This window comes from Onychostoma macrolepis, chromosome 05 (genome assembly GCF_012432095.1).
Source record: "Onychostoma macrolepis isolate SWU-2019 chromosome 05, ASM1243209v1, whole genome shotgun sequence".
Lineage (NCBI taxonomy): Eukaryota > Metazoa > Chordata > Actinopteri > Cypriniformes > Cyprinidae > Onychostoma > Onychostoma macrolepis.
The window spans coordinates 37,352,465-37,379,782 of record NC_081159.1 but is presented as its reverse complement, the minus strand read 5'-3'; the positions used below and the strand labels follow the sequence as shown (position 1 = coordinate 37,379,782).

Genomic DNA, 27,318 nt, shown 5'->3' with positions numbered 1-27,318 from the left:
TTAAATGGGACCCTAGGGGTTCACACTTTATTTGACATCATCAAATGCAAAGTAAACTGCGGAAGAACCTTTAACAAAGTTAACAGTTTACGCAGATTTAATACTGTGCATCGTGTATTTATATATGTGAATTTTATTTAGCAAGGCTAATGCAGTCTACATTAATTCTTGTCAAATGTATTGAATAATTTCTCTATGCAAAGGCACTAATTGTTTGTTTTTCAGAGAAACATTGAGGAAAAAACAAGCTCAGGTCTCATGTGACTTTAGAGGAGACACTGAATCTATACCATAATATCACAGAAATGCTTAAATGCTTACAGCTCAATTTACAGTCACTACAAAAGGTCAATGCTTACAAAGTCCAATAATCCAGCAGATATTACATCTAGGTGAATCTTACAAAGAAATGTCATGTTTCCTTTCCTTCCTGTACACTGTAACAAGGACACCTAAGTAGTATAACCAAAAATAAAACTTAAAAAAAAAAAAAAAAACTTTTATCACCTCAATAGCAACAAAAATGCAGTGCACCATGAACACAATAAGATGTGCCCAACTACTACTACTACTATTATTATTATTAATTAATTTTTTGACATAAGTTGTTAAAGACACTAATATTAAAACTACTTTTTTTTTTTTTTTTAAATAACATTTCTCCACATTTGAATTTCCTGGAAGAAATGGCAATACTTGCAAGGCAGCAGACAAATTGTGCTGAAGTTCAAGGTAAGTTTCTAAGTAAGATTCAAAATTTCTGTGAAAATAAATGAAGCATCAATGCTGCTGTTGTCATGGCACTCCACATCTATTTTTTTTTTTTCTCGACTATAAACACATAACACGAAGGCACTGTGTTAAGGCAGCTGCATAGAGCTGATGTCACAACACAACACTGTTGCCCTCAAATTTGGAACAGTAGCATTTATTTTGGCAGAGCAAAAACAGAGGTAATAACTTGCAAAATAGGAGTTGCAAGAAAAATCTATGCTTTCACGTTTACTCTTGAAACTTTTGCGTTCCCACAAGAAGGTTCTCCCAAAGTAAACTTTGGATTTGCTCACAAAACTATATATATGTGTATAAGTATGTATACAAACGGCCAAACAAATGGCGAAAATGACATTTACATTTGGGAGATGTTTTTATCCAAAACAACCCATCAAAGCATGATTTTGCCGTCATTGTGCCAATAATGTACCTTTTGAGCGAAGGAATCCTCTGGGAATAATATGCAGCCAGTGTGTCCTGTTTCTCATGTGATGTGGCTTTTTAGTTTGGGTAATTGATTTAATTTAAAAATAATGACATGTTGTCTTGTGCATGGCCAAGAAAAAATTTATTTATTTATTTTTTTTATTCCCACAGGTGAAGAAACACAAAGGAGTGTAAATCAGAGAGCTTAGTTAGACACACACAGCTTAGCAGGATAAATAAAGAGTTGGACCGCAACTCGTTTAACGCATTTATTTTTAAGCAGACTATGTTACATAAAAAAAAAAAAAAAAGAAAATCCTGACTGGGTCTCAATCGTGTCCTAGTAAACACTCTCTGCTATTGTAAATGCAGCAACAAACAAGAGCTGAAAGAAAGACAATATGAATAAAGACTTGCAGCATAAACCATTCTTGATTCACAGTATGAATATATGAAAGAACAAAACGTGGAAAATAATTGCACAAGTGATCTGTTTAACACTCAATGACAGCTATTTTATTTCTGTACACTTTTATAGAACATAAAATAAAGAATTTAAAGTCTTTGCCATTTCCTCCAGTTGTAATAAATCAGTTATTATAAGGATACATACCTTTCCTACATACCGTCTAATTAATGTAATGCACTTACTATATTCTGTTAGTTAAGGCATGCAGCAGAGATAACTGTATACACAATACAACACAACATATCACATATTTACAATGAAGGCTTTCTGTTGCATTCCATTATGTAATGACATGGTTCTAGAGGCTTGTATGTCTTCAGTTTCTGGCTCATGTGAAAGCTTACAATAAGCATCAAATAATTATTGATAAAGCAGCAGGTTATTGAACAAATGATAACAACAACCAGTTTATTTTCTTCCATGTCAGAAGCATCCAAAAAAATAATAATAATAATAATTGCTGTAGCAATTATCGCTTTGTTTAGTTTGTATAAAAGCAAACAACACTCTTCACACTTGCTGGAAACCAGAGTGTTGATATGCACAACACATGATGACTAGCTTTACCGATGTCACAAATTTTATTGAAAGAAAGAAAGAGATCTGCTTCCATACTATAGCTAATTAAGCTTATGTTTATGGTGAAATTAAGTTCTAAAAAGCCAAACCATTTTTTTTATATCGACCTACACTGAAAAAATAATATATATATACTTTTTTTTTTTTAAGTAAATGGTTGCAAACTATTTATTTTAGCTACATTTAATTAAAAAAAGATGTTGAAAGTTAGTCAACTAAATTTGTTTATTTAAATGTATGTAACTATTCAGTCCACTGAAGGCGAGCGTAGTAAGAACCAAAGTGCAGTTTATTTACAAAAGTAATTCAAGAATACAAACATAATCAAACTTGACCTGGCATGAACAGGCATGAACAGACATGAACAGACTTGACTCACCGACAGCAGGTTACAACTTCAATACACGACAAGAGACAATGGAACCAAATGTGCTACTTATAGCAAACAATGAGGGTCACATGACATGAACAAACCAATGAAGACAAGACACATGACTAAAGCAACCAATGAGCAGACAGAAGTGATAATCACATGACAAGACAATAAGCCATGGCAGAGCAGAAATCCATGGCAGTGCAGGCAGAGCAGGACGGCCGGGTGGTGTCAGCAGAGCAGGGAGCCATGGCGGAGCAGGCAGAACAGGACGGCCGGGTGGGGCCGGCAGAGCAAGAAGCCATGGTGGAGCAGAGACATGGACAGACCACTTGACGCTGACAGAACGGGTAGAGAGTTCATGAAAGGCCTCCATGGCCGTGACCTGTGGCACAGTGCGTTCATGAATGGCTTCCTTGGCCATGACATCACAGACAGTGAGTTCATGAACGGCCTCCGTGGCCGTGACAAGACAGACAGTGAGTTCATGAGCGGCCTCCATGGCTGTGACAAGGCAGTCAGTGAATTCATGAATGGCCACCATGGCCGTGACCTGTGGCACAGTGAGTTCGTGAACGCCTTCCTTGGCTGTGACAGGACAGACAAGTGAGTTCACGAGCAGCCTCCATGGCTGTGACAAGGCAGTCAGTCAATTCATGAATGGCCTCCATGGCCGTGACCTGTGGCACAGTGAGTTCGTGAATGGCTTCCTTGGCCATGACAGGACAGACAAGTGAGTTCATGAGCGGCCTCCATGGCTGTGACAAGGCAGTCAGTCAATTCATGAATGGCCTCCATGGCCGTGACCTGTGGCACAGTGAGTTCGTGAATGGCTTCCTTGGCCATGACAGGACAGACAGTGAGTTCATGAGCGGCCTCCATGGTTGTGACAAGGCAGTCAGTCAATTCATGAATGGCCTCAATGGCCGTGACATGACAGACAGTGAGTTCAAAAGTGGGCGCCACAACCTCGGGAGGTTCTGCAGTGGAAGCCACCACCTCTGGTGGTTCTGCAGTGGACGCTACCTCCTCTGGAGGTTCTGCAGCAGAAGCCGCCACCTCTGGAGGCACTGGAGTGGATACATGGACAGGAGAGGCCTTAGGAGAAGATTCATGGACAGGAGAGGCCTCAGGAGTGCAGTGTGCAGCCCACACGCTCAAAATGGCGACCGCCTCAGGCATGGTGGCCATCTTGGCCAGGGAATCAGGTGTGGTGGCCATCTTGTGTGTAGGCCCTGGCTTGGGAGGCATGACATGAGCAGGCCCTGAGGTAGCAGACATGATGTTAGCAGACTCTGGATTGGCAGACATGATGTGATCAGGCTGTGACTTGGTAGACATGACATGAGTAAACTTTGACTTAACTGGCATGATGTGAGCAGGTCCTGGAGTAGCAGGCACGACACAAGTAGGTCTTAGAGTAGTAGAAATGACGTTAGCAGGCCTTGGCGTAGCAGACATGACGTTAGCAGGCTTTGGCGTAGCAGACATGTTAGCAGGCTTTGGCGTAGCAGACATGTTAGCAGGCTTTGGCGTAGCAGACATGTTAGCAGGCTTTGGCGTAGCAGACATGTTAGCAGGCTTTGGCGTAGCAGACATGTTAGCAGGCTTTGGCGTAGCAGACATGACTGAGGACTTTGGGGGAGTGTCGCGTTCCTCCTCCACGACACCCACAGTGAAAGCAGAACCACTAATCTTCAAAGCAAAGTCAGTATTCTGTAATGAACAGTCCACTGGAGGCAAGTTGCTAAGAACCCAAGTGCAGTTTATTTACAAAAGTAATCCAAGAATGCAAACATAATCTGAACAGACGAAGACTTGACACAAACTTGACTTGGCATGAACAGACTTGACTCACCGGCAGTGGGTAACAACTTCAATACATGACAAGAGACAATGAAATCAAATGTGCTACTTGCAAACAATAAGGGTCACGTGACATGAACAAACCAATGGGGACAAGACTATGAAGGTATTTTTGGTACGAAACAACTGAGCGTCTGTGACAGTGGAATTTGTAGTTGTAGAGAATAGCCACACATGTGTATCAGTAAATTTAAAGCCACAGACAACATTTACATTTACATTTAATCATTTAGCAGACGCTTTTATCCAAAGCGACGTACAAATGAGAACAATAGAAGCAGTCAGACCATCGAGATTGCAGCAGTATACAAGTGCCATGACAAGTCTCAGTTAGTCCAGCACAGCAGATGTAGCTAGTTTTTTTTTTTTTAAATAATAGATAGACATAATAGGTAAGTGTTAGTATTAGTATTAGTTGATGAGGTGCAGGCGAAAAAGATGTGTCTTTAGATGATTTTTGAAAATGGCTAAAGACTCAGCTGTTCGAATTGAGATCGGGAGGTCATTCCACCAGATGGTCACAGTCCAGGAAAAGGTCCGTGAGAGAGATTTGGTACCTCTTTGTGATGGCACCACAAGGTGTTGTTCACTTGCAGAACGCAAGCTTCTGGAGGGTGCATAAGTTTGAACTAGTGAGTTTAGATATATTGGTGCAGCGCTAGTTGTTGTCTTATAGGCAAACATCAGTACCTTGAATTTGATGCGAGCGGCTATTGGTAGCCAGTGCAACCTGATGAAGAAAGGGGTAACGTGAGCTTTCTTCGGTTCATTAAAGACCACTCTGGCTGCTGCATTCTGAATCAGTTGTAGAGGCTTGATAATACTTGCGGGAAGGCCTGCCAAGAGCGCATTACAATAGTCCAGTCTCAAGAGAACAAGAGCTTGGACAAGGAGTTGTGCAGCTTGCTCTGACAGGAAGGGTCTAATCTTCCTAATGTTGTATAAGGCAAATCTGCAGGACCGGGCCGTTGTAGCAATATGGTCTGTGAAGCTTAACTGATCATCTATCATAACTCCAAGATTCCTGGCTGTCCTGGAAGGAGTTATGGTTGACAAACCCAGCTGTATAGAGAAGTTGTGGTGGAGTGATGGGTTGGCTGAAACCACGAGCAGTTCTGTCTTGGCGAGGTTGAGCTGAAGGTGATGGTCTTTCATCCAGCTAGAGATGTCACTCAGACAGGCTGCAATGCGAGCAGCTACCGTCGGATCATCTGGTAGGAATGAGAGGTAGAGTTAAGTGTCATCATCATAGCAGTGGTAAGAAAAGCCATGCTTCTGAATGACCGATCCTAATGACGACATGTAGATGGAGAAGAGAAGTGGTCCAAGCACTGAGCCTTGAGGAACCCCAGTAGCCAGAAGTTGTGACTTTGAAACCTCACCCCTCCAAGACACCCTGAAGGACCTATCTGAGAGGTAGGACTCGAACCACAGGAGCGCGGTTCCTGAGATGCCCATCTTTCTGAGAGTGGACAGGAGGATCCGATGGTTAACTGTGTCGAAGGCAGCAGACAGGTCCAGTAAGATGAGTACAGAGGATTTGGAAGCCGTTCTTGCCAGTCTCAGGGCTTCTGTAACCGAAAGTAGGGCAGTCTCAGTAGAGTGGCCGCGTCTGAAGCCAGATTGGTTGTTGTCCAGAAGATTGTTCTGTGCAAGAAACAAAGAGAGTTGGTTGAACACAACTCGCTCAAGTGTCTTTGCAATGAATGGAAGAAGGGATACTGGTCTGTAGTGTTCTAAAAGTGCTGGATTTAGAGAAGGTTTTTTAAGCAGTGGGGTTACCCGAGCCTGCTTAAATGCTGTGGGAAATGTACCAGTGTGAAGAGAGGTGTTGGTAATGTGAGTAAGCACAGGTATGACTGATGAAGAAATGGCCTGAAGGAGGTGAGTGGGGATAGGATCTAGCAGACAGGTAGTGTGATGATTGGAAAGGATGAGTTTGGAGAACTCCGCCTCCGAGAGAGGAGAGAAGGAGGTGAGAGAGTGTGTATTTGTCGGTAAGAAGTTATCAGTTTGTGGTGGGAGAAATTGGTCACTGATGGTTCTTGTTTTATTTGTAAAGAAAATTGCAAAGTCATCAGCTGTAAGAGTTGATGAAGGAGGAGGGGGAGGAGGACAGAGAAGAGAAGAGAAAGTTTTGAAAAGTGTGCGAGAGTCAGAACAGTTGTCGATTTTGTTGTGGTAGTATGTCGTTTTAACAATGGAGATATTTGCAGAGAAGGAAGAGAGCAGTGACTGATACGCACTAAGGTCAGTAGAGTTTTTAGATTTGTGCCACTTCCTCTCTGCAGCCCTTAGTTTAGTGCAATGTTCACGGAGAACATCAGACAGCCAGGGGGCAGAGGGGGTAGTGTGTGCTGCTCTGGATGAAAGGGGGCAAAAGTTGTCCAAGCAAGATGTTAGAGTGGAGCAAAGAGTGTCAGTAGCACTGTTTGTGTCCAATGCTGAAAACTGAGAGGGTGAAGGAAGTGCAGATGAAACCATTGAGGAAAGGCAAGCGGGAGAGAGAGAGCGTAGGTTACGGCGAAAGGTGACCTGTGGGGGAGTGTGTGCTATGTCAGGAGTTAGTGTGAGGTTAGAAGTGATGAGGAAGTGGTCTGAAGTGTGCAGTGGAGTAACTAATGTGTTGTCAGTGGAGCAGTAGCGTATGTAGATGAGGTCCAGTTGGTTACCTGATTTGTGAGTAGCCATGGTAGACACTCGCTTGAGGTCAAATGATGTGAGAAGAGTGTTGAAGTCAGCAGCCTGGGGTTTTTCTAGGTGGATGTTGAAGTCACCAAGCAGTACCAGAGGAGTACCATCCTCAGGAAAGTTTGAGAGCAATACATCCAATTCCTCCAAGAAGTTACCCAGTTGACCTGGGGGACGATACACAGCTACAAAGTGGATTTTAACAGGGTGGGTAATAGTAATAGCATGAGATTCAAATGAACTGTTGCCTGTAAGAGATGGTAGAAGATCAAATTTCCAATCATTTGAAATAAGGAGACCCGTACCTCCACCCCTCCCAATTGTGCGAGGGGTGTGGGAAAAAGTGAAAGTAGTGGAGAGAGCTGCAGGAGTGGCAGTGTCCTGAGGTTTGATCCAGGTCTCAGTTAGGGCCATGAGGTTGAGACCGGAGTGAGTAGCAATAGAAGGAATAAAGTCTGCTTTGTTTGCAACAGACTGGCAGTTCCAGAGACCAGTTGGAATAGAGAGCAAAGTAGTAGATGACAGAGGAACAGGCCGTAGATTAGTAGGATTGGCCTGCCTCCACCGTACAGTGCGTGCCTTCTGAGTGTTAGTAGTAATGGTGGAGATTTGAAAGCACATAGTGTGTACAATTGACTAAATAAGTAAATGAGAACAATTAGAGCAAAAATTGAAGGAAGGGGAAAGAGCAATACTCAAGTGCCTTGTCCGTGTTCTTGCTCGGTGGAGTCGCGCAAGGTAGAGATGATCGTCTTTACACTCGTCGGTCTTCGCACGAGGGCTGCTGCGACCGCTGCAGCGGTACACAGCCCAGTTTTATACTTGCCCAATTATTCGTTATAGAAGTCAGCTGACCACGCCTTACTACTTAGCTAAACGAAACTGGGAAATTCCCGCGATACGGCCGAGAACAAACGCGACTTCACCTTCCCACAGTAAAACACAGTATGCAAAACAAAGTTTCCTAGCAACAACAACTGCGCTGAAATCTAATGGAAAAAGACAAAACACTTACAAACTGCTGTTCTCTTCTGCTGTTCTTTTGCTTCTTCTGACAAGTGCTTCCGAATCAGGTATATAAGTACTTTTACTGGCTTTGACCACGCCTTACTACTTAGCTAAACGAAACTGGGAAATTCCCGTGATGCGGCCGAGAACAAACGCGACTTCACTTTCCCACGGTAATGGGATAACAAACACGGTAAACAGTATGCAAAACACAGTATGCAAGACAAAAGTTGCAAACTTGTAGATTTTTTTTTCTCTCTCCCACAAACACAACACAACAGTTACACCTTCTCGAATCCTTCATTGCAGACACACAAATCCTATTCTATGAATCACAAATTAAGAAACTCGTACGCTCACATGTTTTGCTACTATTGCTGCAGTGAATATGGTGCAAAACACATTCACACACCTGCATCACAAAATGGGCAAATCAGTATGTGAATTCTTGCAATGAGATTTGCACACTTGTAGAATGTTTTCTTACATATATATTTTTCTTGGATGCTTTTTCTAGCACAAAAACAAGTGCATAACGACAATGGCTTGAATCTGCTGTTACGAATCTTAAACGCTGTTTTTCACCTGCAAATGACAAGTTTCGCGCACTCTTTGAAGTTTCGCTAACAAATATTATGAATGTTGTTTATTTTATTATAACCTGTAAGTTTTGTTATTGTATGGTAGTTTTTTTTTTTTCTGACCTACAATATTGTATAAACTACAGTAACACTAAAAACAGTGAAACAGTTGAAAATTAAGTAGTATTTTCACTTTCTGCTTTTTTAAATTATTATTATTTTCTAGTTTATGGTCTGGATCATGTCATCTGCATTCCAGTTGGAGGCTTTTTTTGTGATTGCCATCGTAACAGGGATAACATCAACTGGTAAGTTAGCCGAAGTAAACTAGTTAAAGTTGTTTTTTTTTTAATCGTTATACATTCCCTGGGAGTCAACCCCATTATTTCAGCAATATAACACTAAGCTCACAATGTCAAATGCAGAATAGGGATGCAGCGATTAACCGGTTTTACGATTAACCGCGCTTTAAAACGTCACGGTTAATTAATCGTAAAGGCTCTGCTACACCGAGTGTTTCTGTTGCACGGAACGGAACTGTTGAAACTTGCGCAAAATGAAAACAAAGTTACACTAGCGGTGCACCATCTTAAAATGCCTTGCTTATCAGAGACATGGAGGCTACTAGATTAACTATGACAGAGGAACCAAACAGCGATCCTTTATTTCCACCAGAGAAATGACTGAAGTCGATAGTGTGGGACCATTTCGGGTACACCAAGAATGACCAGGGCGTCATTTAAATAGTGCCGTAAAAATTGCTAAAGAGTGTATACATAAGGGATAATTACACAGCTCGCCAACCTGTTCTCGCTGTGCAATAAACGATTTTAATGCACGACGTGAAGGCAAGGACCACCTGACGCGAAGTTCGTTAGCTCTAACATTCTGCTCGCTTTAGAGATGAAATGGTGCGGTGAGAGAGAGAGTGTGTGAATTAGCCTACCTGCATCTGCACATCACTTTAAGCAATGAAGATTTGAGTTTAGTTATTTAAACAGTCATTTTACCCCCTCTTTGCTGATTAATATAATGTAGCGATCCACTATCTATAAGCTATTTTATTAATGAAAGTCGCTGGGCAGCGTTGACAACACGTTTCTGTCCTCCTAAATGTTTGTGTGGGCAGCTCGATCTCGATCTCACAAACCAAAATAATAGATATTTTCTCAGGCCATATGTAAAATCAGATGAATAAAGATTATTAAAATGAATAAGTATGGATGACAGTTGATTACAATAATAGTTTAGTTTACTCCCCTCATTAGTAACAGTGCCCTCTGTGGGATAAAGTTAATATTAGTCTTATATTTTATCATCATTTTATATTTAGATTTTTCACCATCTTTCCAATTTCTGTACCTCAGGTCCAAAAAAAATGTAGAAAGAATATACAAAATGAAAACACCAAATACATTTGTGATCTATTTCCATTCGTTATTTTCAAAAGGGAAATACTGACATGGATGTTTACAGAGCAGAGGTCACGTTTTTTTAATTCCAATAGGAGAGATGCACTTTTTTGTGTGCTGTATTATTGGTTATTGTGTTATTTCTGTTTCGAAAGGCAGCAATCAATAACACTTTAATATCTAAAGAGTGTTTATGTGATTTTATGTTGTGAAATGAATACATGCATAATAATCGTAATAATCGTGTAACCGTGATTATTCCTCAGACTATAATCGTACCAACAAAATCTATAATTGTTGCATCCCTAATGCAGAAACATTAATTCGTGCGTTTATGACCTCAAGGTTATATCATTGTAATGCTTTATTGTAATGCTATATTCTGCACACTTAATAAACAAACTCCAGCTTGTCCAAAATATAGCAGCTAGAGTTCTTACTAGAACCAGGAAGTTTGACCATATTAGCCTGGTTCTGTCAACACTGCACTGGCTCCCTATTGAACATTGTATACATTTCAAAATCTTGTTAATTATGAAGCCCTGAATGGTTTAACTCCTCAGTACTTGAGCGAGCTCTTAGTGCATTATAGTCCTTCACGTCCGCTACGTTCTCAAAACTCTGGCCATTTGATAATACCTAGAATATCAAAATCAACTGCGGGCGGCAGATCCTTTTCCTATTTAGTGCCCAAACTCTGGAACAATCTACCTAACATTGTTTGGGAGGCAGACACACTCTGTGTCAGTTTAAATCTAGATTAAAAACCCATCTCTTTAACCTGGTTTACACATAACACACTAACACATTTCTATAATTCAAATCCGTTAAAGGATTGTTAGGCTGCATTAATTAGGTCAACCGGAACCGGGAATACTTCCCATAAAACCCGATGTACTTGTTACATCATAAGAAGAATGGAATCTATGCTAATATTAGTCTGTTTATTTCTTATTCCAGGGTCACCGTAGCCACCAGATCCAGTCCGTATCCAGATAAGATGGTGGATCAGCACCTCTACAGCCCTGAACGTCAGCGGAGACCAGGACACCTAGATGAGCCCCAGAGATAGATCCCTAGTGAAGACCTCGTCTCCTAGACGGCAATCGGGAAAGGACCACGGGAACCAGATGAGTAATCTACACAATCTGACTCTGCTGCAGCATGGAACAAACTGCTGGTTCGTCTGGCTAGAGGAGAACGACACACTATCTTGACAAACTATTTCCCTGTTTAATATTGTAAAGCTGCTTTGACACAATCTGCATTTTAAAAAGCACTATATAAAATAATGGTGACTTGACTTGACTTTGCACACAGACAGCAGTGAGAACACACACACCGTGAACACACACCCGGAGCAGTGGGCAGCCATTTATGCTGCTGCGCCCGGGGAACAGTTGGGGGTTCGGTGCCTTGCTCAAGGGCACCTCAGTCGTGGTATTGAGATTCACTCCCTCCTCCTACAATTCCTGCTGGACCTGTGACTCGAACTCGCAACCTTTAGGATAGTATAGTATAGTATAGTATAGTGTTTTATTAATTTCAAATTGCATACAGCACAAAGTCTGGCAGTTAGGGCAAATTCTGTTAACACTTTTTTGATTTATTTATTTTTTTTCCTTGTGCTTGCAGGTTCATTCCGAGAATCAACCCTGGTGGCATACCATTCAGTCACAGATCAGATGGAATTCTGGAAAGAGGGTGCAAAGAAAAAGCATCAGTCTGAATCCCCTCATGGTGTTTCTCATCAAAGAGCTTGTCAACTTTGCCAAAATTACTGAAATTTAACACAATAACACAAACAAATTTTTACTGTATTTTATTTCTGTGAAGTCTGTTTTGCTTCAGATACAAAGTCCCCAGGGGACTGTGGTGATGCACATGCTAGAGATGAAGATTTGTAATTTGTATTTTTAAAAAGAACATGTTCAACAAATAAAAAGAATGGTCCCACTTTATATTAGTTGGCCTTAACTACTATGTAATTACATTTAAATAAATTTTTTGGTACAATGCACTTATTGTGTACATACATGTTCTTACATTGTATTTATATTTTTAAAAATACCTATATGTAGTTACGTCTGTAATTAATTTCTGTAATTACATTTATAATTACACTGTTGACCCATCACTTACACCTTAACCCACCCTTAAACCTACCCAGGATAGGTTAAAATTAGGATAAAATAATAATAAAAACGCTTGCGAGTATCTTCCGGAGCGGACAGCAGCAAATACCAATAAAGGTACATTTTCTTTCTATTTTTGAATTCACTCACTGTTATACTGTACATTTTGTTTATAATTTAAATATATTAACAAATATATTTAATCATCTTGTATATGACACTCTCATAATAATCTGTTTAATTAATGAGTTTATCTTTTATGAAGCCTTTGTGAGTTGAAACAGGGATGGGCAAACTTGGTACTGGAGGGCCACTGTCCTGCAGTGTTTAGCTTTAACCCTAATCAAACACACCTTTACCAGCTAAATTAATTAGGACTACTAGAAGTCTAAAGGTAGGTGAGATATATCAGGATTGGAGCTAAACTCATTTAATATTTAAACTATAAATGAATATACTGTACAGTATAACGGTGAGTGATTTCAGAAAAAGAAAGAAAAAACATACCTTTATTGGCTCTCCGCTCCGGAAGATGCTCACAGTTCGCGAAAGTTTATTTATTTTTTCTCCCTGCTGATAGGCGCCCAAACTAGCTCTTCTGATTGGCCAAACTTCTCTGATCTCGGAAGAGGGGCCGCCGCTTCCTCTACAGATGCACAAATCACCTTTGCTCCATTTGTCACACAGATATGTCGTGCAAAAGGGAGAGTGCGTGAAACTTGTCATTTGCAGGTGAAAAACAGCGTTTAAGACTCGTAGCAGCAGATTCAAGCCATTGTCGTTATGCACTGCTAGAAAAAGCATCCAAGAAATAAATATATATATATATGTAAGAAAACATTCTAAAAGTGTGCAAATCTCATTAGAAGTATTCACATACTGATTTGCGGATGTCCAAATTTGTCCACGACTTCACATTTTTGATGCAGGTGTGTGAATGTGTTTTGCACCATATTCACTGCAGCAATAGTACCAAAACATGTGAGCGTACGAGTTTCTTGATTTGTGATTCATAGAATAGGATTTGTGTATCTGCAATGAAGGATCCGAGAAGGTGTAACTGTTGTGTTGAGTTTGTGGGAGAGAAAACAATCTACAAGTTTGTGACTTTTGTCTGTGGCTTCAAATTTACTGATACACATGTGTGGCTATTCCGCTGTCACGGACGCTCATTTGTTTTGCACCAAAAATACCTTCATACAAGACACATGATTAAAGTAACCAATGAGCAGACAGAACTGATAATCACATGACAAGACAATAACCAATGAGAACATGACACACAGACTAAGGGAGCACATGGCAAGAACAGGAAACAAGGCAAAATATCAAAATAAAAGACATGAAAACCTTAACCAGAAACCAAACCCAAACTCCACGTTACAATGTAGCTAAAATAAATTTATTGCAACCACTTAAACCATGTAAAAAAAAATAAATAAATAGTAAATTCAATTAATATCTTTTTTTTTATTCAGAGATCATAAAGTACCATTTTGGTTTATGTCTAAAGAAAATATATTAAGTACAGTATATGGTCTTTATGTGCAATAATCGTTTTACTTTGTCTTTGAACTGAACCATAAATATAATTTGATTAAAAAAATGAATACTTTTGGCTATAACAAATTAGAGCTTTTTTTCATACTTGCTCAGATTACGTATTTTTCAGATATACGTCTTGTACTTGTCAGGGATTTTGCAGATTCTGTGATGTGGTGACCAAAAACAAACAACTCCACAAATAGCTAAATTAATGTACTAATCATAAATGTACATGGAGCCCATTTCAGAATGCCGTAGTGTTTCTTCAAGCAAAGAATAATTTCCTATTTTTGTCTTTTGAGTTTGGGATTTCATTGGATTTCACCCATCTGGCCTAGTTGATGTTCTTCACCATGTGTATGCATTCAGTTCTTGGCCAAAATATACCAGTTTCCTAAATTGCATCACATTTGTTTAACTAGCACCTTTTATCAGGTTCAGATGTTCAATGAAGCCTGAAATGGACACACAGAGCAAAGCCCGCAGCCAAGTTATTTAAACACAGAAGTATGCAAATTTGCTTCGCTTCAGTAGTCTAGTACAGATGTACACTCTCACAACACACTTGTTCATTTCTTCTAGTTGGAGGTAATAGTTAAAGTACACAGCCACGGGCAGTCAATACCGCTCAACTGTTTGCTTTGATGGCACTTCTGGGCTTTAATGCTAAAGGAATACAGAGCATCGCCTCGTACACAGAGTCCCAGAGATGCCGGCCGTGGGTTTATCTTTATATCAACAAAGAGAGAGAAAGGGGAGCTGAGAGTTATTCTGAGAGGCATTTTGGGTTTTATGTCATGGCTACGGCTCAGAAAATCCTCATGCATATAATGTTTATAATGTTTGTTTGGTTAGAGGGCTTTTTGAAGAGAGTGTTAGTGCAATTTCAATGTGCTTTCTTTTACTTTATCAGCAAACTTGTAATAATGATGAAATTGCATTGGGCTGGTTTTTCATAAAAATGCACAGAGCAATAAAAATGAACATTCACATGAATTTAATAGCATATTGCAATTCTGTTGGCATTAAGGTAAAATGAAATAAGAGCTGGTCATTGTGGTCAGCTTTCATGTTATCAAAGAGGCTTCAAGTAAAAAAAAAAATGACTTCTCAATAATGGGACAACGTCAAAATGCTGAATGCCTGTACCCTAGTGAAAACAAAAAAACTAATACTAAAATGTATTTGAAATACATTTATTTTGTGCTGAGTATACTACAAATACATTTACATATTTATGTGCTTAATTAAAAAAAAATACTCTTGCATTTGTACTAAACTGGTACACTTAAAGTATGCTTAATTGGAACAACTACTTGTATGCATAATATTAAGAAATATACATTGCGCTATAAATAAATACTCCAAATTAAGTTTAATAATAATTTTATATCAGTAAGTCTTAAGTCTTATATGTATTTGAAATAAATAAAGTATGGCATTTTTAATTTATTTTTTGCTAGGTTAATTGCAACATGCATAATAAACAATATTGTTGCACATCAACAGTCAAACAAACAAAAAAAACAAAACAACAACAAAAAACTTAGGCCATCCAAGATGTAGATGAGTTTGTTTCTTCATCAGATTTGTAGAAATGCTATATTTCCACAAATCTGATGAAGCAGAAAACTTATCTGCATCTTGGATGGCCTGAAGGTGAATCATTTTTGAGCGAACTATTCCTTTACATAAGATGTAATCATACAAAAAAAGAAGAGTTTCTGAAAGTCAGTATCTGTCACTGCAAAGCATCAGTACATCTGACTCCAGCAGTGTAGATATACAGCAGCCTGTGCATCTCTTAAAAAATAACAGTCTTATGAAACGAGCCTCGGGACGTGTGTCGCTCCATTGACAGTGTGTGGAGGCTGGAGAAAGCTTTGGAGAGAACTCATATCTAAACACTGACAGATTTGGGAAATCCATCAAAATGTAACCAGTAGAATGAAACATTTCTAGTTCAGCCTAGAAATACTGTTCAGCAGACTGCAAGAAGTCTAAGCTAAGAGATCCACTGCTAAACCACCAACTGCTCAACAGAAAGATGAGCTGTACACTTTCCTTTAGAGAAACTAAAAGCTACAAGGCAAAAGTAGCTTAATGCATTTAGGCTACTTCTTATTTTGTGTAGGACCAAATACAACATGTATTAGAAATGCCTTATGAAACAGAACTAGAGTATGTTTCTCAAAATGTCCATAAAGGCTGTTTCTCTTTGGTCTTTGACATGTCTTTACCTGCAGCATAGAGTAATTCACAAACTGCAAGAGATGAACTAAACAAAGACCTACTTTATTGTTGTGGTCTGCAGATTTGGTTTCAATTGATCCAGGTATATATTCCACTTAATCGGCTCACTTTTTGTTCTCTGATTTCTAAGGTATTCTGTTTACTCTTATTATTTGTCAGCTCAGAAGTCATTAAAAGATCAGTTCATTAATTCATTTGTGAATCAGGCATCTGGAGTTCATTTTAAAACAGGTGAACGACTGAGAGAAAATACTGAACAGGCGATGCTAAAAATGCTTGAAAATTACTGAACCGTTAAAGTAGCTTAAAAAATAGTGACTTTATCACCTCGCTGCTGAGAAATGTGGTTAAACTAATTGCTTCACTACTGCCTGGAAAGCACAGGCTCCTGATTTATACATCCTTCATATTCATTTGATGTTCAAGATTATTTCAGATAGATAGCTTTAGAAGGAAAGCTGAACTTGTAAGATTATAAATAACTTCAGCATAAAGGCTTGTCAAAACACTTTCCACAGGGACATTTTCACTGTTTATGCAGTAATGCCTGAATATAGTGTATGCGTGTGTCTGGTGCACATGCTGTATGTCACTAAAGTGAAACGCGTAGTTATTCATCTCACCGAAGGGTGTCCTGGACTTTCATTGTGATGGATGTGCTGTTTCCGCTTAAAGGAAAGGAGTCTCTCTTCCTCGGTCATGTTTTCATTTAAAGATTTCCTCCAAGGCATCTCCTGTATTATTTCATATTACTGCTCTCCACAAATTTCTGAGTATCAATTTCACTTGAAAAATGAGAAGGGAAAAGCTTCTTTTGCCAAGCGTAAACAGAATACGCTTCACATAGCAGAGCGATACCTTATTCTGGGAATCAGGAAACATGGTCAATACTCATAAAATTATTAGCATGACCATGATGCAGATGAATATGCAGACTGTTACCTTGAAGGCACCTTAAATTACTGCAGCAAAATATGCGCTGCATTTCAAAAGACGTTTCCGTGCCTCTGTTATTAGTGAAACTGGTCCTGACACGCATATCTCTGTCCCCTCATTGCCACACTGTAATTGCACAGAAGCTGTAATAGATGGGTTTCTCACATCGCTGGATGGAGGGATGAGAGAAGATGGATAGTGTTGGCTGTGGTGTTGACAGTGGATGAGTAAAGGGTGATGTTGAGATCCTTAAAGGCAAACTTCTGCCATGTTGTTTGAAACCCATTTAGTGAAACCCATCTGTCTTCTGTGCAACACAAAAAGAGATATTTGGTATAAAAAAAATAATAATAAAAAAAATAAAAATAAAAATGGATGTGGCTGGTAACTGTTGAGCTCTAAACATGACCAAAAGGCATCATAAGTGCAGTGGTGTGGAGGCTCTTGTGTTACATTAACTGATGCAGGTCTGGCTTATGGGCATTGTGCCCGCATTCTTCACCAAGTCAAGTCAAACTTAATTGTAGAAAATTTTACACAATACACACTGTAACACACTGTCCTTCCAGTAGTGTTAATAGGATTTTTATTCAAAGTTCTAATTTTTATTCTATTTCTAAGTTCTAGTTTTGATAATATTTTCAAAATGTAACAAAAATGTAAGAATAATTGTTATTTATATGTTCATGATTTTTTTCTAAATATTTTAGTTGGACTTGTTTCTGAACATTCACAGTCCACCCAAAAGTAACATTCCCATAATGTTTGCTAAATAATAAAAAAGAATGTTCCCTTAATGTGAGTGAGTGAGTGAGTGAATGAATGAATGAATGAATGAATGAATGAATGAATGAATGAATGAATGAATGAATGAATGAATGAATGAATGAATGAATGAATTTTTATTTTTATTTTTATTTTTATTTTTATTTTTTGCACTCTGTGAACATTCATTTAACTTAATGTGAATGTTAGCAAAATGTTCTCAGAATAAAAGAAGAATAAAACTCAAGAATAAAGTTCAGCATTAAGATATACAGTAGGCTACTAAATACCAATAAAGTGTGGGTATATATGCTTTTATCAGTGTTTTTGATAAAAATGACTCAAGATAACAGTGCAACTACACTAAAAAAGCTTTTACTGTTATAAAAACACAGATTTGTGAGCGTTATTGGAATTGAATTGTTAGAATAAACACACAACACACTGCTTGTCATCACAGAATCTAACCAATGAGAAGTGTGTCATCATCAAGGCTTTCGCAGCCGATTTTGAGCAACTGCAGCGTCTGAACGAGGCGGCTGGTCTCGTTTTGCTCTCGCGGTACTTTGATGGCACATGTAAGGCGGCTACAGCACCGATCGAAGTCAGACAAATGTTCTAACCAGAATGCATTGCTTTTGGCAGGCGGTAGCATATCTTTGTGGCACCGCATGAAGTCGAACAAGCCTATGGAGAACATGACACATGAATAGAGGAACCAATCAGAACATAACACACAGACAAGGGTAGCACATGACAAACCAGGAAACTAAACTAAAAGCATGAATACAACGCAAAAGACAAGAACACCAACAAAACCCAAAACCAACCGTGACGTTTGTTAACTGGGAATGTAGTTACATTTTGAGACAACAGTCAAGCATAGTGTACTCAGGTGAAAAAGACTAGTATTAAATGTATTAAAAATATACGTGAAATTCAAGTAGTATGTTTATAATACATTTTTATTCCCAACATGCTTATTTGAAGTGCATTAAAAATATATTTAATTGCATTTTAATATATTTCTAAAAGTATACTAGAAGTACTTTTGTATTAAATATATGCTTAGTTATACTTCTAAGAAATATGCTAAACACAAGCATATTTTTAATGCATTTATAAAAAAGTATACTAGAAATATGTTAGTAATAAATATATGCTTTATTACACTTTTAAGGAATATGCTAAACACAAGCACACTATTACTATATTTCCAAAAAGTATAGTAGAAATACTATGCTAATAAATATATTATTAGTTACACTTTTAAGGAATATATTAAACACAAGCATATGTTTAGTGACGTTTTAGTGTATTTACAGAAAACATAGGCTACTTATGTTACCCTTACTTAAAGTATATTTTATGTGTATTTGGTGTAAGAACATAAAATGATTACACTTTTAGTAGGTTTTTAATGTACTTTATATTGCAGTAGGCCTACACATATACTTTAAATATTTATGTATTTATAATTATAATATTTGGAAAAGTACAATATTTTGAAAAACATTTTTAACATTTACAATGCACAAACCTTTGTCAAATATTATTAACCATTGCAATATTTAAAATATGTTGTTTAATATGGGTTATGCTACTTTGTTTGATTAGGCTGTTGTTCAGTATGATACATTAATTGTAATAAGCTAGGTGTTTATAAATTTGTTCAAGCTTGATGCCTTTATTTTCTAATATATATTTCTGAAATTCCCATAAGGATTTCAACATCATATCTGGAAAAAAAAAAACAAAAAAAAAACAAACAAAACAAAAAAAAGTTTATTTGTGTTTAAATTCAAACAACATAGACTAAACTTGATCGGTTCCTATGATGATGAGCTCGCAGCAGAGAGCTTCGTAAATCAAATATGATGTGCGTGAAAATGTCCCTTGAATGTGCATATAAGTCTATATTTAAACAGTATTATATAGAGCGATCGTGTCTCTTTGGGGCACTTGGAGGAAACCACGCAATTCATATGGATTACTTTGGCGATGTTTTTTTGCGATGAACTTTTTGAAACGTGAACATCTTTGATTAATCTTTTCATCGGAGGAACATAAATCTCTCAGGTTTCATTAAAATAGCTCCGCTTTTTTTTTTTCGAAGATGAACAAAAGTCTTAGATGGTTTGGAGCATCTTAAGGGTGAGTGATGGCAGAATTCAAATTGTTTTGGAGGAACTATGAGATTAATTAGAAAATATAGCGATGTGTTCTTATTTTTACCAGCTTCTGCAAGTGTGTATGGCATCTGGCTTTATACCTCACTGTGACTTCAGGTAAGATTTGTATTTAATTAACGTTATTTGTCTGTACCAGTCATGTTTTTGACAAATGCATTGGCAGAAAAAAAATAAAAATAAAATAAAATTAGTCATTATAACATGTACAACATTAACAGTTTTTATTTGCAACATGAAGTGTATTTATTTCTGATTTCCTGAACAACTTGTCTTCATTGTAATGAGGTTAATGATCTTTGAAAAACCATGATTATGAACATACAGTTACTTTGTCTTGAGCTGATCACCCAACTGTGGTAGTGTTGGTTGATTGGTGTTTATATTTGTTCAAGCTTGACAACCTTATCGACTTTATTTTCTAATATATATTTCTCATTACAGATAAGAACAAAGATTAAATTGTAAGAAGGGCTGCTTGTAAGAGCATACAGTACATCTGAAACTGCTGAGGCTGGGAAGGTTTTTGACTATATTTCAGACCAGGTACATTGTTCTGTCATTCATAAATAGAAAACAAATCATCAATCATCATTTGCCTTTTTTTGTGCTTGTGAGAAATATTAACATTTGTTGTTTTTCAGATCAGCTGCTATAGAAGACAAACTGAAATCTGAGTGTAGAGACAAGGAAAGGAATAGTAAGTATATTTTAATATCGTATCACCTCTGTTATAGAGATTTTTGAATCAGGCCTAATAGAGGATGATCAAGATTGATAATGGAGGTCAATCTTGGTAGAAAAATGTTTGCAATGTGTCCATTCCAGGTGGCTAATCTGTGCTTCCTGTCAGTCATTCATGTAAAAATCCATTATCTAATTTTGTTTCTGTTTTGTTTTTTTCCAAAGCTGCAAGGCACTTGTGCAAAATATTGTATGACAGGACGACAAGGCTGTGCCCAGGTCTCCGGAACCTGCAATGGCGCTCAGCTCCATCGGCCCTCCGTCTGCGTCTTCGGGTCCACCAGCTCTATCTCCATCGGTCGGCCCCCAGATGTCGGCAGCCACACCAACTACATCTTGACTCCTCGCTCCCTCGATTCCGCCGTGTGTTGTCAGCACTGGGATGCTTTGGGTCTGTGCCATGTGCCAAACTCCATCTAAGCCGCCAGGGCATCATCGTCATCCTCCCATCACCATCCCTTCACCACATCCTGCCATCATCCCGCACCTTTGCCTCTCACCATTCTTACACCATCTCCTCGTCCACCTCCAAAACCCCCTCCATTTCTCCCTATTCTGTTGCTTTAACTTTATCATCTTCAGTCTTTGCACACATATCTATTCACTTCTGCACTGTTTTTCTGTAAATTGTTTTTTTTTTTCTTCAGAAAATTGCATTGTAATTTTTATTTATTCATTGATGTAAAATAACTGAAATGTTCTACAAATGGATAAGGTAGCTTTTCCATAGCATTTGTCTTTTTTTTTCATTTATTATAATGTTTTTTGTATAATGTTTTAAAATGTACTTGAGTATGTTTGTAGTAATACAAATATACTATAAACATACTTGTATTTCAAGTACATTTTTAATACATTTAATAGTATGTTTTTTGTTTTCACCAAAGTATATACGCTGCTGTACTTTTTTAATGTACTTTATGAATATTTCTAATGTACACAATATATAATACATTAAAATTTTCTAGATATCAAAGTGTACATGTGTGTATATACTGAAAAATATAATACTAATAAATATAATATACTAGTAGTGTAATGCTAATGCATTTCTAATGAGCTGAAATACAATTGAAATGTACTTGAAGCACATTAAAACGATGCTTCAAATATATTCTACCTGTAGTTCATGAAGTATTAAATGTACATTTTAAATGTATTTTAAGAAATACACTTAAATTGCACTAAATATACTTAAAGTGGTTCCAATTTAACACAATTTCAATATATTAAATGTATTACAAATAGATTAAAATTGAACTTAAACATATCTTGAAATACACTTAATATACTTAAAGTTGTTTCAAAATAATACATTTAATATGCACTTAGTATAGTATAATATAAATACATCAAGTGTGTCTGAAAAAGCACAATTTAAATATATTTCTTTTTTACCTGGGTATATTGCCCTACGCTAGTAAACTGTATGTATGCGGATAAAGCTAGACATACATCCAACTTTATACGAAGATCTGTGCAATAATATAGTCCACATTTAGCTATTTTATCACTGGAAGTTGTGATTTTATACATAGCATTTATAAAACACTTTGTGTGACTATACTGAATGTACGCAGGTGTACACTATAGATATACAGTGATGTGAATCCTAAGTAGGATTCCTTATATATCAAACTTATATCTACTTATATACTAATATACTGCTGTCCAATAGTATAGTTTATGTTTTTCAATTATATAACAATCAAGCTATTGAGATTTGCTATGTAGTATGTATAATTTTAAGGTGATATTGAGAATTATGAAACCTATGAGGTTTTGTTTGATGTATAAGAATTTGGTGTAGTGACAAGTCTAATTACTATTTTGGGATGTGTGTCACTGACATAAAAAATTCACTCACCCTTGAGCAGTGTAACTGAGGACTTAATTGAAAGTAGACGTGGCATAAAATACATAACACACTGTATAGAATGCATAATAAATTTAGTCCATCAGTCTGCAAACCAAAGGCAAATGTGGAAAGCACAGAAAAACTTCTTGTGATATTTGGACAATGGAGTGAAAAATCCTTGGGAGCACCAGCAGGCCTGTTCTTCTCTAGCTATACAGTCAACATATAAACTCAGTAATTTATTAGAGGCATTTTTCTTTAAGGAAGCTCAACACTAAAGCTCTTGGCCCCGTACTGTACCGTGTGAATAATCACTTGGGCTGAGGTCTACCAAATCAGCAGAGTCAAATTGCTTAAAGTGATGGTTCACCCAAAAACATTTAAATCTTTGTTAATTTACTCACCCTAAGGCCATCCAAGGCAGTTTTTTTTTTATTTTTGTTTTTATTCTGTAGAACAGTAAAGAGGATTTTTAATTGAAACCATGGTCCATGGTGATTCATAAAATGTCAATGAATTTGAGAGTCAGAAAAATCATATCAAGGAACACAAAATTAATACCCATGACTTCTAATGATATATTGAGTCTTATGTAGTGTTAATTTTGTTATCGAAAACTATCACAAAAAAATGTTAATTGACAAGACTTTTTCCTTGACTAAAATGAGATGAAGATGAGATGACAATAAGGTCAATAAACGATGACTATATCAACATGGAATTTTGTTGATGAAAAAGACTAAAATGTATTTAAAAGATAAAAACTTTACCAAAATCTAAAATTAAATAATCAAATCTAATAATCAAAATTATTTTCATCAAAAAAAAAAAAAGGAGACAAAATATTATTGCAGACTGCTGTACATGCCTCTACTACGTGAGCTCAAATCCCCAAAGCAGAGCTTTTCTGTTACAAGGAAATATTTTCTGCCCAATGTTTTGTTTATTTTTTTGCAATCTGGCAATCATGCACACACGCTCATTCATTAACAAGACAGATGGCTCCGGCAACCGAGGTGGAAGCGGGGATCCAGAAGGCCGCGGTGGTGCCGGAGCGAGGGAGGACCAAGGTGGAGCTGGGGGGGAAGGAGGAGCCTGACAGAGCCGGAGGGATGAGGTGTAGCCGGAGGAGTGGAGTCCCGAGGCAGCGGATGGTCGACGACTGACCAAGGCAGAGCTGGAGGGACGAGGGAACCTAGGGGAGCTGGTGGACTGACGGGCCACGGTGGAGAGGAGGGAGTTAGGAGCCATGGTGGAGCCGCTGGGTCAAAGGGCTGAGGCGGAGTCCAGAACTCTGAGGCTGGAGGCGGAGACAAGGGATCCTCCAGCCACGACACCGATGGAGACTGGCAGACCCACGGCGAATCCACTGCACTGATGGTGGGCTGAAGGTGAGCCAGGGGCTGCCTGGGGACAATGGTGGCAATAGCGAGGACTGCTGCAGAGGTGGTGGGAGAGGGAGGCTGGGCAGGAGTTCAGGATGATCAGGGGGCTTAGGAACGGTGTGCGCTGCCCACACACACCACAAGGCCACTACCAGCACCGGGAGCGCCAGCGATAGGGGAGCGACCTTCGTGGTCGCATCAGGAAGACAATTCAGGGCAGACAGATAGTTCACAAATGGCCTCCATGGCCGAAACAGGACTGACAAAGAGTTCAGGGCAGACAGATGGTTCAGGGCAGGCAGATGATGACGGGAGAAGGGCAGGTAATACACAGTCCGCTGAGCTCAGCTCACCCTCAGCCATGGTGCAGTGGGCATCCCTCCATGCTCTCGCTGTCCATAGTGCTCTCCCCCTTGGTGAGCACTGTATGTATAAAACTTCTCAGAAATGCTCTTAAGAATAGACTTAAGCTTTGACTTAAGTGTCAAAAAATTCTTAGTAAAAAGTAGGACTTTTCTAAGAGTAGGAGACTTTTATAAAGAAGCTAAAAGCAACTTTCAGTAAAGTCTAAGACTGATTCTTAAGTGTTGACTGAGGTGAAACTTAAGTGTTGTGAACTAAGGACTACGATGATGTCAACACAAAATGGCTGACCTCAACCTCTGAATCAGCCAATAGTGAGCATACTTATGTGAAGACACAGCAGCACAACACCAATCATTTAATGTAACAATAAAATCATTTAATTAAGACACTGACATATTTTAATATTTAAATGTATTTTTTTTAAATGCTTTGCATTGTGCAAAATTATCACAAATTACTGATGCTTCATTTTCTATTGGTATGTCTCCTCGTTTACAGTTGGAGCAATTATATGAACATGAGTTCCATCAATGGCTCCAACAACTCCAGGAAAGCCCACAATCCTCATAAAAGTGGCTTGTTTTTGCAATATGGTTTGGTGGTCAGTTGGAAAGTCAATAAACTGCCATATAGTAGTGGCCAAAAGTGATCTGAAACCATCTGAAACATTTCACAGTTTGAGCAGCAATCTATAGGTTACCCAATCAAAACTTACTTTCAGACACCTTACAGTCATTCAAATGAGCCAAAAATAGTTGTGTATCTGAACGATAAATGATGATAAATTAACTCATTCAGAGTTCCAGTTCCTCCAACACTCACTAAACTGAGGAAACAGTTCGACTTGGACTGAAGACAGATGAGCCGCTGAAATTCACATGCGTGAACCCAGGGAAGAAATTAAAGTTTTTATGGTTTCTCATTGTTTATGTAAAAAGGTGAGCAGATGAAGATAAGTTTCTTGCACAGACCGATCATTTTGCTTTATAAGACCTCAATATATCATCAGGAGCTACGGATAATAATTTTGAGTTCCTTTTTTTTCTCTCTCTCTCTCAAAAATGGACATCGAGTGACTTGCATTATATGAATCACTAAGGACCACGTTTACAGCTAAAAATCTTTTTTTATTTTATTTTTTTTACTGTTCTACTGAAGAAAGTTACCTACATCTTGGATGGCATGAGGGTGAGTAAATTAACAGCAAATTATTTATTTTTGGCTGAACTATCCCTTTAATGGAAGATGGAGGATTCCGAGTACTCACTTTAATGGAAGATAAGCACTCAGGGGCCTCATGGGACCTTGATCTGATCCACACAGCTGATCTGTCTCTTAATATATTGCAGCAGTCTGATAGCTAAAGACGAGTTATAATATTTGCCATCAAAAACCTGACACCTCATAAAGGAACCAACACATCATGCAGTGTCCCCTACTGACAATCATCTACTTTATTTCAGCAGTTATATATGACCCTGTCAGGGCGTTGTTTTGACATCCCTCAATAATTTAGTTTCATCAATATGTTTACATTAACCAGATACAGACTTGGAAATTGATTGAATGTGATCCTGAAGTCTGATAGAATCGATAGGTTTGAAAGCTTGCAAGCACCAGTAGTAAGAAACTGATAAAAACAAGTTGTTTATTTTTCTAAGAAACTATTAGAGTGGCCTTAACCTACTATGTACTAACATTAAATACCCCCAAGACAAAGGATTTACTGTTTAACTACATTTTATTCTGAAAAATATTCTGCTAATGAGTTTGGTTAGGTTTAGGAGTAAAGATATGTTTAGGGCTAGGGTTATAAGGGTTGTAGTTGTTAGGTTTTGGGGTAAGGGTTGGGTTACGGTTAGGGCTGAAGTTAACAGTGTAAATACAAATTGGGGTCTTTTCCTTTAAGAGGCAATATTTGCCCCCTGGTGATGATTTTCAGGGGCAGTTTTTAAAATTATTCGTAAGGTGAATTTTTATAATTACTTATTAATCAAATCTGTATTGACTTTAACGTAAGTTACTTGAATTTAACCAATTACTTCAGTCAATCAGAATACTTTAAACTGTTATCAATAACAACAAACTTTTTAAAATGATACGAGGACTCTTTACAGGTTATGGCTGCAATACTATGACAGAAGTTATTATGCTGTATTTTTGCTCTTGATATAATAATAGTAATTATTAATGTTGATTAATAGAATACATATGTAGAAATGTTTTTGTGTTTAGGGAAACATCGTGTCATATTCTGACAAACATGTCGTTTCATGACGTTAGTCTATTCTAGCAAAAGTTATGCAAAACACCCTTTATAATGTTTATAAAAAAACAAAACAAAGTGGCAATCTAATGCAACAAATCTAATGCAAATTTAATTTCATGAATAGACACATTCCATTCATTGTCACATTTCATTTTAATTGCGACAGCCGTAATAAATTGATTTAATTAAGAGGCAATTTTTGCCCCTAAATATTGAATTTGTGGGGCATTTTTGTTAATTTCTGCCCCACCAACAAATGCTAATTAAATGCAAGTACTTAAATGTAATTATAATGGATCAACATGTATGCACATAATAACCTAATATAAAGAAATATAAAATAAAAATATTGGCGAAACTCATAGCAGCAGTCCATATGATGCCATATGAAAGCTTAGTTTGTGGAAAAACATAGACCAGTCATCATTCACATCAAACCTGGTGGGATGAGTCTTAATGTGCTAAATATGAGTACGGGGATAAACAATGCCATTACAGAGCTTCAGCAGGTTGCCTTCATATGATTTCAGAATACTTGGAATATCATGCACGAGCACCATGGACTACTATCATATGGTTGCTTTGATGGTGCTTGTTTGTCATCTTTGGTGTTGGACAACATCTGGTCCATTTGTTTTGATTGTATGGCAAAGGGCAGAACATTCTGCTAGCTACGCTTACAACACTACTAAGA

General features: G+C 37.9%; 1 protein-coding gene and 1 long non-coding RNA gene across 2 annotated transcripts; one reads left to right on the top strand and one right to left on the bottom strand.

Annotated features, from left to right (window-relative positions):
- Positions 1–2,537: 2,537 nt before the first annotated feature.
- On the bottom strand, positions 2,538–4,630 carry LOC131540048 (foot protein 1 variant 1-like). Its single transcript, XM_058774455.1, has one exon. It carries the CDS (start codon positions 4,245–4,247, stop codon positions 3,276–3,278), a length of 972 nt encoding a protein of 323 aa, XP_058630438.1. The 5' UTR covers positions 4,248–4,630; the 3' UTR covers positions 2,538–3,275.
- Positions 4,631–19,402: 14,772 nt separating this feature from the next.
- On the top strand, positions 19,403–21,436 carry LOC131541422 (uncharacterized). Its single transcript, XR_009271501.1, has 3 exons — positions 19,403–20,548; positions 20,647–20,702; positions 20,912–21,436. It is a non-coding gene; the product is annotated as an uncharacterized LOC131541422 (long non-coding RNA).
- The last annotated feature ends 5,882 nt before the right edge of the window (positions 21,437–27,318 follow it).